General features: G+C 39.5%; 1 protein-coding gene across 1 annotated transcript in view; it reads left to right on the top strand.

The window, feature by feature from the left end:
- Window positions 1-4036: 4036 nt before the first annotated feature.
- LOC107221884 overlaps window positions 4037-14754 on the top strand; it is a 169943-nt gene continuing 159225 nt past the window's right edge. The window contains exon 1 of the mRNA XM_046740545.1: window positions 4037-6636. Within this exon, the coding sequence (XP_046596501.1) occupies window positions 4731-6636 (1906 nt within the window). The 5' untranslated portion in view covers window positions 4037-4730. The remainder of the gene's footprint in view (window positions 6637-14754) is intronic.

Here is a 14754-nt window from a genome sequence, read left to right on the forward strand (position 1 = left end):
CTCCGACTAGAACCGTACAGCGCGTGCCTCGAAACTCAACTTCAAGCTTTTCTCAGTTTCTCCAAATTCTTATATTGAGATGGTTATTGTTCAATTACAGATTTGTACGCTGATCCGAGTTCAGGTAACGTGGAACGAACCTCGTATATTTTTCTATTCAATCGTTGATCTCTTGGCTTTTGATTTCGATTCTCCTACCGACACGAGAAATCAACAACCATACTCATGATATTAGTGCGAGTCTGGACAAAGATATTGTTACAGTGAAGCTCTGCAATAAATTCCAAGTAAGTGAAGCGAAGCTTATCTACATCTTGCGAATTTTGGTGATCGTTGATCTATTTTTCTGAAAATAGAATGATTTTTTGATCGCTGTACAACAGCTGTCACCAACCGTTGATGATCAATGAACTCGAACGAGTTTCAGAACGTCTGAAACTTCGTCCGGCTCGGATTCTTGTTCAATGCCTGTGAAAGATAATGTGTTTCGTCAAGTAATTATTATGATTCTTCATTCGTCAAATCGAATTGGTATAGCTATGGTTCTCTTAAACTCGTTCAAGGTTGATTGTAGCGTGAACTTTTTTTACAATAACTTCTCGATTTGTCATGCTTTTAAGACTTCGAGTGAATTATTGTTCGTCAGATGTGAAAAACTACCAACTCCAACTTTAAAGCTTATTAATTTCTTCAGTCTCGCAGACCTCGTTGGGTTTTAAGAGAGGCTATAAAACGAAATAAAATATTTTACGGCAAACAATTTTTCCCCCCCGTTATTTCTAGCTCAACGGATAACCAGGTTAACCTTAATTAATGAACATCCACCGTTGAAATGTGGCACTGAAACGGGTTTACACACGATTCTCGGTTGAAAAATTATTCTATTTTCGAAATTCACCTGATGTTACGAGTCATAATATGTGAAGATTGTTAACCCAGAAAAATTCTTTACCGTATTATAATTTTGGCTACATTTTCACCGAACTTCAAGTGGATTACATTTTTTATAAGCTCGTATTCCCAGAAACTATACGTTCCTTAATAAATGTCCACCGTAGCCTAATTTCAAAAATCCACAAAGTGTGATGGCGGAATTAATTTCCATACGAATGCAGAGTACTTTCTTGTCTTATTCTTGTTGGTATACTGTCGCAGTTTATGGTGATTAGTAGATTGTCGGAGTGCTTCTACCAGTTGTTTTTGTGGGTGTAATTAACAACCCGGCTGGATGGCGGAGTTTCGTTTCAACCAAAGGCTAGTTACGTCACAATGGGATCACCGTGATCCCAGAGGATTCAGGGATGCTATTCAAGTACCGGATTAATTCAATTCTTAGCGTGAAACAATTTAAAGACTTTGAACATATCTCTAGAGAAAAAGAAAGTACAAGATTCGGAGAGGTGAGGCAATTTCATACAGCAGTTGTTTTAACTAATTATAAAATAAACCTCTCAGTGAGAAACTTTATGGCTTTGATGACCTTGCAACGCGCTCGGCGAAAAACAATGTTAACATCGCAAACTGAAAGCTTTTAGTACTCCACTTTGAGAGTGAAAATAACTTGCTCTAAAATCGACTTTCCCAATTTGTCTTTATGGTTTGAATAAAGAGAAACTGTTGAAATTGCACGGAAACGCGAATAATTAGATTTTCCTAATACCATAACCTCACGGAAAAAACCCAAACAGAGTGTAAATTCGTACCCCTAACTTTTTTCTTATGGGAAATTAGTATTATCTATGAGTTGGGGGTACGAATTTACACCCAAGTGGGGGTTTTTTACCGTGAGGGTAGTCCCAACATAATAATTCATATCTTGAGCCTCTTGTTTTTTGCACTCTCGTATTTGTAGCTCTAGTTTTACTTCGTTCCAAACCGAATGAAAAACTACATCTAATTGGAGACAAGTCCGTATCCGAGTAGAAAACGAGGTTCTTGTTTCAGTTTCAACTTGGGTTTCGAAAAACTTAGATTTCAGCAACTTTTCACAGTAAGCTTCGAGTTCTGTGATGATAGATAATCCAAAAGGATCACCGTAAATATAGGTCCATTTCCGAAGAACTTTGTTCGTCTCCCAGTTCCTTTTCACCTAAAATATTGTTCAAAATCGTAGGGTCATCGATCCGTTGAGGTAATTGGTTTCTTCCCTTGTGATCTCCGATCCAAATTCCAAATTTGCATAGAAACTAGGCGTGAGGCCTGATCACTGCGTGATTCTGACCTAATTCAACGGTTCTCATAACAGTGAAATCCTTTCAGCCCGATCTGCCTCCGGAAGTGACAGGCTTGCGGCTTTCGACGGAGTTGTGAATGAGAGAGTGCGTCCGACGGTTCAATCCACTTTTGGGATAAGCACTTGTCTACTCGAGCACGAATCAGCTCAACGGGTCAAATTTCTTCTTGATCCTTACAAATGTTGAGTAAATTTGCAACATGTGACTTTCGCGTTCGTTCAGAGAAACGAATGACTTTGTTTTTGTTTTCGGTCACGATGAAGGCAGATCGTGATTCGCGGTTCTGAACGAGATTTTTCTCTGTGACCTGGCGTTTCGGTATCCAAAGTATTTTTATGCGTGCAGATATGCGCGGGCGAATGGAGGTAAATGTTTACATAATTCCAGAAGGCGATAGCTTTCATTAAAATAAAGCGTGAGACGCCTGCGTAAAACTTTCAAAGTGGAAAATGTTTAAAGCTCGAGTCTAAGTTTGGCTCCAGTGGCTTCATCTTCTTCTTCTTCTTCTTCTTCCTCTTCTTTTTCTTTCCATCTGCTGCTTTCATTGGAATTCTCGATGGAGTTTGAATTGTTTTCTTTTTAGACGCTGCTTCCGTAAACTTTTTCAATATCTGCTGGCTAATCAAGGATTTGGTAATTATAATACCTGGATAAGGTATAGTCACGTTAGGCAACGGATAGTCTCTCAATCGTCCAAATATATGGAGAATTCATTTTCACTCCTACAATTTTTCATGAAATCTTATGAGATTTGATAGGTGAACTTGATTTTTGAGAATTATTCTCCTATATTTCTTTCTAAGTTTCCTCGTGCTTATAGTCAAATGAATTAGTTGCAGTATTGAAAACTTGAAGGCTTCGTTATTTACATATTGAAGATAACTTCGTGCTCGTTGTTAAAAAATGAATGACAAGCTTAGCTTCTTTTTTCCGACTGGGCCGAGATAAGAGAAAACTTGACTCTCTGTGCAAGCTTCATCTCAATCTTTCCTCACTCACTTAAGTATGCCTGTGATTTTGGAAATTGAACAACTCTTGCTAAATTTAAGGTAACGATGAGTAAATTATTTGATAGGAATTTGGTTTCGGAGCCAAGATAAGTGAATTAGTAACGGCCAAGAATAGAAATATATTTCAAAGAAAACATCGCATTTTCTCATTTCAAGAATAATTATACTTTCAAGATTGTTTGAGAAATATGACGTAAGCTCCATGAGGTTGAAAAAATAATTTTACGGTTGAAATCAATAGCTTTTCCGTATCAGATGCATTCTAAACCAATTAAGGTTGTCAAGCTCTTCCTAATTTAAGAAATCTTATCTCATGTACTCAATAAGTTATTTTGAAATATCGTCGAGTTTCTCGCGAATTCTCTGATAACACCCGTCGTTAAAATTTGAATATTATCCAACTAAACAAACCGAAGGCAGTGTGAGTGGCAAACGTTAAATATATTCAAAGTAGAACTACACGTAATATCACTCCACAGTGCACAGCGAAAAATGAATATTGATTAAAACCATCAGAGGTGTACAAATGATAACTGTATGATGGATTACCAGCTGCTTCATAAAGGGCCACAATTTTCTCTGACTGGTCAAAGTAACGAGGCGAAGACATGCTGCGCAGGGTGAATCGGGACTGGTCTGGGTAAATGCTGGACGTGGCTGTTAACATGTCGACATTCTTGTCCCACCCCCACCCGCGAATTGGTTCGGGTGTATTTTCAGATGCAAAGTGACGTCACGTCCCACGGAACCGCCGGCTGTGCCAGCGCAGCTCGGTCAGTCCAGAGCCAGTCATATGTTAAACGAGATGAGATTGAATGTCCGAACGACCGAGCGATCCCGAGACGAAACCGACCGTGGATGTTGACAGTTGACAGTGAGGTTCTTGTGCCAGATTTGGAATTGTTACTTTGGTGTTATTCTTGGCTTAGTTTTCGCGAAAAGTGGAGGTAACGGTGAGCGAAAATCGCAAGCATCGGAAGTGAGTGTGTCTGTTCTTTCATCGAAGCGAATATTGAATCGACGAGTTTTCACGGTTTTTTTCGAAACGAGTGCACGTTGCATAGCTTAAAAATGTAAGTAATTATTCTATATTCCAAAGCTCTGGAGGGAGTGCCGAGTATCTATAAAACAGTGACCGAAGTGTATCTAAAATTGTGTGTGACTGGCGGCTCACGGTAGTCTGGAAAGAATCTTTGGACGGCTTGACGCCTCGCCAACATCGGGTAAACAGACTTCGTGCTTATATAACCCCGGCTGACCTTCGAAGCGTTGTTGGGAGTTTGACTTTTGAATAAAGTCGTCGATAAGATCAGGTGACAGTTCGACAAACTTCGCGATTGGCAGTTCCATCGTTGGACTTTCGAACAATTCGTGAAAACATTCACGGAGAATTTGAAAAGTCTGTTTTTCTGAAGGCTAACTGCGCCCACGTGTGCCGACGATCTTACGTGAGCTTTTGAGCAACCTTGAGCGAGTTTGTTTCGTCATGAAGACCAGACACCCTCGCATAACCGCGAGAACCTCGAGTCCTGTCGACGCTGCGTCTCCGACCGAAGATCATTTAGCGGACCCTGAAGTGATTAAGTTGAGACTTGACAAACCGCTCCACTGGGACTGGGAGTTGACCACTTCCGCTGATGCGCTACCCGTGGTCCAGTTCCTCGACAAAGACGGACGCCTCCTCGTCGAAACGACAGGGCGAACGGCGCAAAGGGCCAGAGGCTCGTTTCGTGATGGTTTGAAACTCCATGAAAAATTCCCCCGCGATGAACGCGCAGAAAGCTTGGCTGACCCCGTACCGCCCAAGTCCGGGAATAGAAACATCGATGGGTTCAGCTCGAAGTATGGTCCGATGGAGGCTGGATATCGACCGAGGAAGTCACGCAGTGACGCGAGTCTCGTGTCCAAGGAAAAGAGGGATAAAAGGATCAGGAAGAGGCACTCCTCTGGAATCGACAAGGCGTTGAGACAACTCGAGGAGTCCGAGTCAGCGTCCCCGAAGCGGTACTCGGTCGGTGATTTCCTCCGGAAACAGATTGTTGATGATCTCCAGTCCCCGGAAGTAGTCGGGATGAAAACGCCCGAGCAAATAGCCAGGGAAAGGTGTGAGAAGGTGAGAGCGTACTTGGAGACCCATGATGAATCCGACGAAGAGCCGCAAAAAGTTCCTCGCGAGGCCAAGCTCAAGCAGCTTAAGGACTATCTCGCCACCAAGAAGCGGACCGACACGAAGCAGCCGGAGGACTCGAGGCAAGACGGAATCGCGAGGATAAAGGAGTTCCTGCAGAATAAGATCAAGGAGAAAATGGACGCGAAGAAATCCAAGTCCACCACTGACGTAAAGCCGAACGAAATAAGAAAGCGGTACTCTGATTATCTCCAGAACGACCGGCAGAACTACCGTACACGAAAAGTCAGGAGTGACGCGAACATCAGATTTGATCAGGACGTTTACGAACGAGAGAAAATGAAGAAGACCAACAGTGAGATCAAGAAGAAGAACTCGTCCGCTGGGTCGGACCGACGAAAGGCGTACCGAAAAACAAAAAGCGACGTTCTGCTTAAGGCCGTTGAGACCAGCCTCGAATCGGACCATAAGGACAGCGGGAATCCACCGCGAAGGATTAAGAGCCAAGACAACTTGGAACGCTCGTGGCGGGAGTACAAGGAACGAAAGCGGAACGAGCGGCTGCTCAAGAATTCGGAGAACCTTACTCAGGGAGTGGAGGAGGAGAACTTCATGATGAGACCCCGATGGAAGGATTCCGAACACAGTGCGTGTCGCGGGGGGAACTGCAGAGTGTGTGAGAACAGGATGGACTACGGAGCGGAAGTCAAGGAGCAAGTGGAACCTGAGAAACATGTTCCAGAGTCGACCGACTGCGATCCGTCCACTGAACTACAGGAGAACTACCTACTCCTGGACGAAGCGGAGACCCGAGAGAAGCCGCAGTCATCAAACATATCCAAGGTCCAGGTGAACAACGTCAAGGCTGGTCAAGTGGGACCCAAAAATGGCGGCCAGAGCTTTTCGAAAACCGACTCACCCGATTACGGCTATAACTCTATGCAGAAAAACGCTTTCGCCGAGTACAAGGACCTGTACGCCAACTCTAACGTGAAGAAGAGTGACACCTTCAAGATCGTGGATGGCAGCGAGAGACCGAATGACGAGAAGGTCACTCTCACGCCGCAGTCTAACGAGGACATCACAAGGGACTATTTCAAGCGAGTTTACACTCTGCTGAAGCAGCGACAGGAGGATGCTCGCCGACTGGCCGACCCCAGGGACCCTCAAAGACCGGAGGACACGTCCTCCTCGAACTTTGTCGAGCCAGCTCAACGACGCAGACGACGACGCCGCAAGAGAGACGCTGCTGGTCTAACGACGGGTAAGTTACCGGGATGAATTAATTACTGTGTGCCCTGCTGAAATATGGCTGCTGACTTCACATGCTGCTATGACCAACAGTTGCCAAAATTGGCGAAACTTTTTACTTTCCATCTTGGAAAGCTGCTTCGAAATGCAGACGACGATTGTCGTCGACGTTTGAGTTAACTGGGCTTGTATTTACCCCAGTTACCCTAATACCCACACACGTTTGGATACCTCGATTGTGCGGGTGAAGGTGATAATATTCGGGTGAAATTGAACACGGCAAGGCACTACAACCGTGCATATATATATATTATTAATATATATATATATATATAATAATACCGTATGTTAACCCTTTTGGGTTTAATTACTAGCGCTGCGATCCGCCAGGATATCAAATTGAGTTTGCTTATATAATAGCTTTGGGCTCATTAGCTATTCTCCACTGTACAATGGTACGGTGCCCAGTTAGCTCGCCGAGGACAGTTAGCAAGGAACACAGATTATGGCTCGTCCTTCAACATCACCCACATCGTTGGAAGTAATTTGTAGGGATTTTGAGTATTCTTCGGTGTTGAAGTTAGCACTTTTGCAAAGACCTCGAATTTCGTAATTGAGTAGACTTTCACGAAAAATAGAAGAACTTTAAACTTCGTTATATTTCAACTGAATATAAATTCACTTTATAATTATACATATACCTACGGTCTGGTTAGTGATGGAATATTTGAATTAACAAAGTCAACTGTATGCTCTTTGATGTCAAAGTAACTTATAACATAAATTATTATCAATACCACGACCATAACAAAAATGATTGCATCAAGCTTTCGTGTAAATACAATAGTTTACACTCAAGTACGAAATTCGTGGAAACTATTTTTAATTTTTCTTCCAGCTTAGAACGTAATTTTTACCAACCAGCAGTTGAGTGACTAGACCGCAACGTTTTGATAATCTTTCGCGAAAGTGGTAAAAGCTTATAGCCGGATAACCATATGGAAATTGTCCCCTTTCCTCAAATCCTCATTCATGTAACGGAGCTAGAGAATTTCCCTTGCTTCGTTTCCTTAATAAACTGCGAAATATTCGATTTTACTTTCATTAACTTTTATTGCCCTGTTCCACTTCGGAAATTATCAAAAAATACTATACTGTAGTCAAGTGATACGACAGATAGCAAACGCAAAATGGCGAGGGCGTTTTGCGAAAAAGCAAAAACGAATATCTCCAATTTGAAGATATTTTTTCAAACGCTTTCTTAATCGGTCGAATAGTTTTCAAAAAAATAAATAAATAAAAAATAACACATTCCCGATTTTTTGTTGTTTGACGTTGTCTCTTAAATAAATAAAACTTTTCACACGGTCATCTAGCGAAAAATAAAATGTGCAAACAAGACAGCTTTTACCAATATCGTATTTCAAGAGATCTAAGGACCCAATTTCGTAACGTTCTCATTTTCTTCTCGACAGTCTCGCAGAAGTATTAGAGGAAATAAACGTACATTCCACGACAATCGTATATGGAATCGGAACATTTTCTCCGTGCGATGGGTGCGACGGCAGTTGGAATTTTCAACGAGTGGTAAAAATCACTCCGTCCTTTTCCGTCCTGTTCCATTTCATTTCAATCGTTCGAAACCGAAGGGATGTGCACGTTGAAGGCAGCGAACCGCGATAATCACCCAATCATTTGCGCTCCTGTCACCCTCGGAACCGGAGGCGCTTCCAGCATACTCCTCTTCTGTACCGGTAAATTGCACCCAGGTCGATTCATGGAACCGTGTGATTCCGCCTGATTGTTAATAATTTTCCCGACACCAATATCGTCGAATTTTTCGACCATGGGTTTTGAAACTAGATTTTCATTCGCAGTATTATCTGAACAACGCGTCTGCTCTTTTCAACTTATGACTAACGAAATATTTCATTGATATAGACAAAAATTATATTTAGAACGCAGGGATTTCACATTTTTTATTCATAGCTCACGAGGAAAATGCTTCGTAAAAATACAGCTCGGAAAATAACGATGACGCTTTTTCCTCACACGACAGCGACAAATTTTAAAGGCAATGCGAGGACATTTCTCATTTCAGAGTCCTGAATTTTTAATCGCTTCTCTCCTTCGTTATCATAACCGAGGCTCAGATCCCGGGAGGCTTCCGTCGTTTCACGAGAGCCTTTGTAGCCCCTCAATGCCGAGCGGATGTTCGCTACACTTTTAAACCAGCACGATTAAATATGGCCGTGCAAGGTTCGGATCAATAAATGGTACGGTCAATAAATCAGGACGTGAATAAGTGCGTAGAAATTGTTTGAGCGGTAATCGTTAAAATAAAATATACCTACCCTCGTTTTATTTCGAGTGGGCATAATAATGGTCATTGGCCAGCAATAACGCATGGAAATCCCTGCCCATCTGCCTTTATATTTATCTCAGAATTTCAACCGTCTCCCTACGTCAGTTTCGCCAACCGGAAGCTGAGCTTGCAAGCTGTATTTATTGTGGCCCAGTTTTAAAACGCTCTTGAATATTTCATCAGTATGTTTGCCTCGTTACGAAATCCTGCATTTGAGCTTAAAAATACGTACTTTGATTTCATTCAACCGCAGCAGGCTGCCGAATTATAAACAGGCACCGTAATTCAACACAATGAAACTTCGTGCCTACTTTTATCACCCCCAAGACCCAGTGTATGTATAATGAGCTAACTTTGATGAAAGGAGAAAGTTTATAACAAATTCCGTAGGATTTTTATTATTATAATGAATACATCACTGTTCTTTACGTAACGGAAAAAGTTTCAATATCCTTTTCGGAACCCATTTGAATTTATTATTTGATCAGAACATATTTTAATTTTAAAGAAAATATTTTTTAATCATTTTATGAAAGCTCCCGAAAAAGTAATTCAAGTGTTTCAATCTTGTTCCCCTAACGAACAGAATTCTTTTCCTTATGTCGTGTAATGTTAAAAATTTAATTAAATTGTACATTAAATGTGTAGAACTAAATTCCTCAACTTTGTCACCGGTAAAACACTCGTTAAACTTGTGATTGGTTGGTGTGTTGAATTTTTTCTAACAGAACCGATCTGTGCGAAGCACGAGTATTAATCACGGGAAATATTAAAAACTCAAAATTTTAATTTTGTAACCAGTTGAGATTCGTGGGAAACCAGTATTTATTTATAATGTATGAGATTCATTAACCGATTTGCCAAACTAAGTAAATAAATAGATATAAAGAAAGAAAACTATAAAATGCGATTTCGCATTGCGACATTTTTTTGCACATACACAACTTTTCTTCCTCGAAGATGAAATAATGAAAACAGAATGAAAAATGTTTTTGCGTATTATGTCATCGGTGTGGAAATGCTGTGTTGAAAAAATGCACGTTGATAAGAGATGGTTGACTGTCTGAACCCTCGTCTTCCTGAATACCATTGTTGACTTTTGGCTTTATTTTTTATCGAACCATCTTATGTCTTTCCATATCTATCGAGGAATCCCTCAATACTCTACGTACACTAATTGGCAATATATGGTTAAAAACTCACAATATTCTTGTAAAACTGAAAATGCAACAAAAAAAAAAGAAGATTTCTCCCAACAACACGTAACATGTGTCGATCTACAAGTCAACAACAAGTCTTATTTGTTTGCAAAAAATTACATTTATTCTAATTAAGTGAAAACGTGAAATCTTTGCTGGTCATCTTGCGAATAAAACGGATTTGGCCGCAGAATATCCAGCCAAGTAGATTAATACAGCTTCAATTCCCTCACCGAACACTTTAGCAAATCTGATGAAAATTTATTCCACGGGCTATCGCCCAATTTGGCAACCGAGTTGCGAACGCATTTAGAAAGCACGTACATTTTGGACGTTTGTTTTGGCATGTATTTATTAAAACCTTGAAGAGTTGATTTTGGAAAATGAATAAAAAATTAGAAGTCATGAATTCGGAACTGAAAATTTTTTACACAGACTGTTCACCAATCATGCTATATGCGAATTTTTACTACATATAACTTCGGAGCTCATTCGGTACGATATTTCTTAAATGTATTTTAATCACTGGTTTATTAACGAAGTTTCTGAGGCTTTCCCACTGCTGTGGGGATGATGAATAACTTCCCGAAGTTTTCAAATTAATTAACTTTCTAAGGAGTTTTTAATAGTTCTCTTCCCTCCGGTGTTTAAGGAGCAAGACTATGGATTCGTAAAGTACTGCAGTTTTCGCATAATATGCACAGCGATGCGTTAATAGTTATTATCGGTTCCTTTCACCGACGTTGCCTATATGAGATGGTTTTTGCGCGTTTCGTAATTTTCGACGAAGCGTACATTACAGAGGGCAGTGAATTCGAGGCAGCGTAGATATAAGCTTTGGCATTTCGCCAATGAATTTCAGAGGTATACATTTTACATACCTATATGCCCGCGACTAGAGTATAGATGCGGACATGAGCTTCAAGCTTTTTTGCGACATTGTGCGTCAAGTTGTACGGGACCATTTCCTCCTCGCAAAAAAATTACGGAAGAATAGAAATAAACAAAAATATTTCTTTCTCCAGACAAAAAATTTCCTTCCCGAAGAAAATACATTCGAGTTTTATGTTCAGGTTCGATGAATTTCATTCTCTTATTGATGTAAGGGGTGAAGGACGAAATTAATCTTATAATTACAACTTATAACGTTATGAAAAATAGTGTCAGTGGTTTTTTTCTCCTCCAATCTATCGCCTGCTCAATTTCTATCGAATTGGATACGAGTATCTCATAATTGACAATCACAGCGGTGCGGAATTTCGCAAAATGAAAATTTTGCAGAATTTTATTCTACCCCCACCAGGATAAGCGAAAAATTTACAAACCATGGGCCACTGACATCAAAGTTGAGAATCTCGGCTTTAGTGCGCTATTTTTAAAATTCGTATTTAACATTTTCTCCACCGCGAGTGAGGTATATGTGTAGATCTGAAGGCCATCTGTGCCGTAAAGACTGAAAAATAACATTTGTAATATTGTTTATTCGGAAAGCGAATGAACCGATCCGGATGAAATTTATAACAGGTATGCGCCATAATTTTGTTTTCTAGTATCCAGAGTGATTTAGACGCTCGTTCTTGAAATCTGGCGAGGGCCGTGAATTTAACATCTCTGTACGGAAGGAGAGACTGCGATCGTATTCTCGCTTGCGTGAATGTATCAAAAACAGAAGGAATTGTTTTAGTTATCTACTACAGTTCTAGAAATAATTTTATTTATAAATTTAATGAAAGCACTTGTATTACTACACTGCTTGGAGAAACAGTTTAATGCATAAAAATGCATTATTTGAAATAGATTTTTATTAGAGCTTTAATAATTTTGTTTACGAAATTCATTGTACATATTATATTCAGGATACACTGAGAGAAATTTTTAGTTCCGGTTACCGCTCAGTCCTTAACTATTTTCATTTTTTACCACAATCGAAAAATATAGTTCTAGGTACAAAATGAAAATTAGTTTTCTAGCTGTTACCGGAAAGTCTAGTATCCGTTACTATTCTTTCTTAGTGAAAATGTCCAAGTACTGAAAACAGCATAACTTATAACATATTTGGAGATGAATCATCTGTGAGTCTAGTCGATAAGTAGGCAAACGGAAACATGTATTAAACGAAGACTGAAGGATTGCAATTCGATTTGTAACAATTGTATTTCTTGCACGGAAACATTCAAAAACTGATAAATTCTGTTACAAAAATTTAATATCTTGGTATTGTAAAGAGGTTCTATTATTCCTCTTCTGTTTTGTAATGCCTCAAGGGTTAATCACTATTTTTCATTCAAAAGAAATTGTTTTTAACTCATTTTTTCACTACTTCAATCATTGCAATGAGCTTCCTGAGATAGATTTCAAATCACGACAGCACATTTAACATTATAACAATTCTACATATATACAGATTTCGCCGATAATTGACCAATTCAAGAAAACGTCTTATGAAGTTAACACAGTATTAATTTATAAACAACGTGAGTTATTTACCATCAAATTTGAACGAAGTGTTAACCATTTGCGTTCCAAAGTGACAATTTATAATTTTCACGTTATTTCTGCATGCATTAGGGGGACTCGATTAGGCTCGGTGGCATACCTTCAATCCTTTGTTTCGCAATACTTTCGTTTTATCATCCTCACTTGTAATTATAAATGCTAATTAATCCCAGCAAGGATTCAGGGGTTCAAAGTATCTGTTTGATATTTCACATTTTCTTTTTATCTCGGGGGTTGATTCTACGTTTTATCAGACGCAGATCAAGTCTTTTCTTCCCCGTACTTTCCATTCTAGTTCATACGCGGGATCGATACTCAGTACGATAATGACAGGATTTCTCAATGCTGAAAACGTCCCATTCGCTGGATTCGCGCGTCCCAAATGCTTCGGAGCGCGCCGGCTGCTCAGAGCTCGGTTTTCAACGCAAGCGTAAACACATTGCGTAATGAGAAACGCGTGCCAATTGTAACGTGGCCAGTGAACATCGGTAATCGACTGTTTGATCTTCGACAAACATCGGGCATTTCTACGAGACACGCGTTTCTGAAAACTTACATGACGAAATTGACCGAGAGTCACACGCGTTTGGTTCAAATAAGTGGTGTAAAGATCTCATCCTTTCTTTTTTCAACACTTTTGGATGAAAAATTTTTGAAATTTACACAATTTTACATTCAATCGATGAACGTGAAAAATTGTAATATCCCATTTTGTTGAACATGTGCTTCTATTGAGAAAAATTCGAAATTTCAATTATTGGCAAACTCACGCGATGACTTCGAAACTGATTACGACTCGCTGAAAAATGTGAAATTTACATTAATTTACATTTAATGACGAGCGTAAAAAATTTACACGTCCCGTTTTCTTTGATCGCATTAGTTTTCCGGAAGAACATACGTAAAATTTGAAAACACAGTTCATACGACGTTCACAGAAAATTTCTCACAAATTGCTGTGAAACGCATAAAACAATGCGATAATAATCAATCTCGTGATAAATAAAGGAACCATTTTATGAAAGAAAAGGATTTCAATGAGAAAAGATTTGAATCAAACTTGATGGTCGTATTTTCAGTCATTCAATTGGTTTGTATTATAATGATGAAACGTACTGTGAAATATAACATTCTACACAGTATTGATTGTTACATTTTACGTGTCATCGGCAAAATTCATCTAATACGTTTAAATGTGTTTCACTTGATATTTAAATGTGAAATCAAAATTCTGTCAATTTTGGGTTCGGTGAAATTTCATCCCTTCGATCTTTCTTTGTTTTAGATGTTCAATATTTTGATTTTCAGAATCCCGGTCATTCTGATTTTCGGTTTTTCTAATTTTTTGCACCCACTCGTTGAGAAAACTACGCTGTGTGAGTACATCTTAATTTTCCAAACAAAACTTTATTTTTCGAAATTTTGCTGAATCCGAACTTTACTTTGCGGAACTTTAATCTATCGTAACTCGAATATTGGGAATCTTGCATTTCGAAACTTTGTGCCGCCGGGTTTCCGGCCATTCCAAACATTGTTGTTTCGTAACACTTTGATTTCTTCACTTCTAGTTCCGCCGCCAATTAATACGGAATTAGGCGCTTCAGGAACTTTTCAAATTCGCAACTTCAAGCACAATGACTCAGGAATTTTAAAAACCTTCAAAAGCTATTCGTGAATGTCATTCTTACAAGTTTTTCACCCGGGATAGATTGTACATTCTGGTTAACGAAACTTCGTCGGTCTACGCAGCGTACAGACTAGATGTATGAGATTCTTGAAGAAATATTTCGAGCGCTGAAATATTTCAAGGCTTTGCTTAGGGTAAAAATATCTGGCCCCGCCTGACTCACACAGCTTACCCTAGTCCGCATCTTTTCCTCACCTCCGATGTACGTTCTCTCACTTTTTTTTCTATTTTTTTTCCTTTCTTTTTTCTCATTCTTCATGCTTTCCCTTATTTTTCCTTCATGGATGTTTCAAAATTCTTCATCCACATTCCGTGCTTATACTTGCCTCTCGACGTTAACATTCTGCGAAACAATTTCTGCGTGTCTTACGCACTACAATTTTC

The sequence above is a fragment of the Neodiprion lecontei genome, chromosome 1, assembly GCF_021901455.1.
Source record: "Neodiprion lecontei isolate iyNeoLeco1 chromosome 1, iyNeoLeco1.1, whole genome shotgun sequence".
NCBI classification, from domain to species: Eukaryota; Metazoa; Arthropoda; class Insecta; order Hymenoptera; family Diprionidae; genus Neodiprion; species Neodiprion lecontei.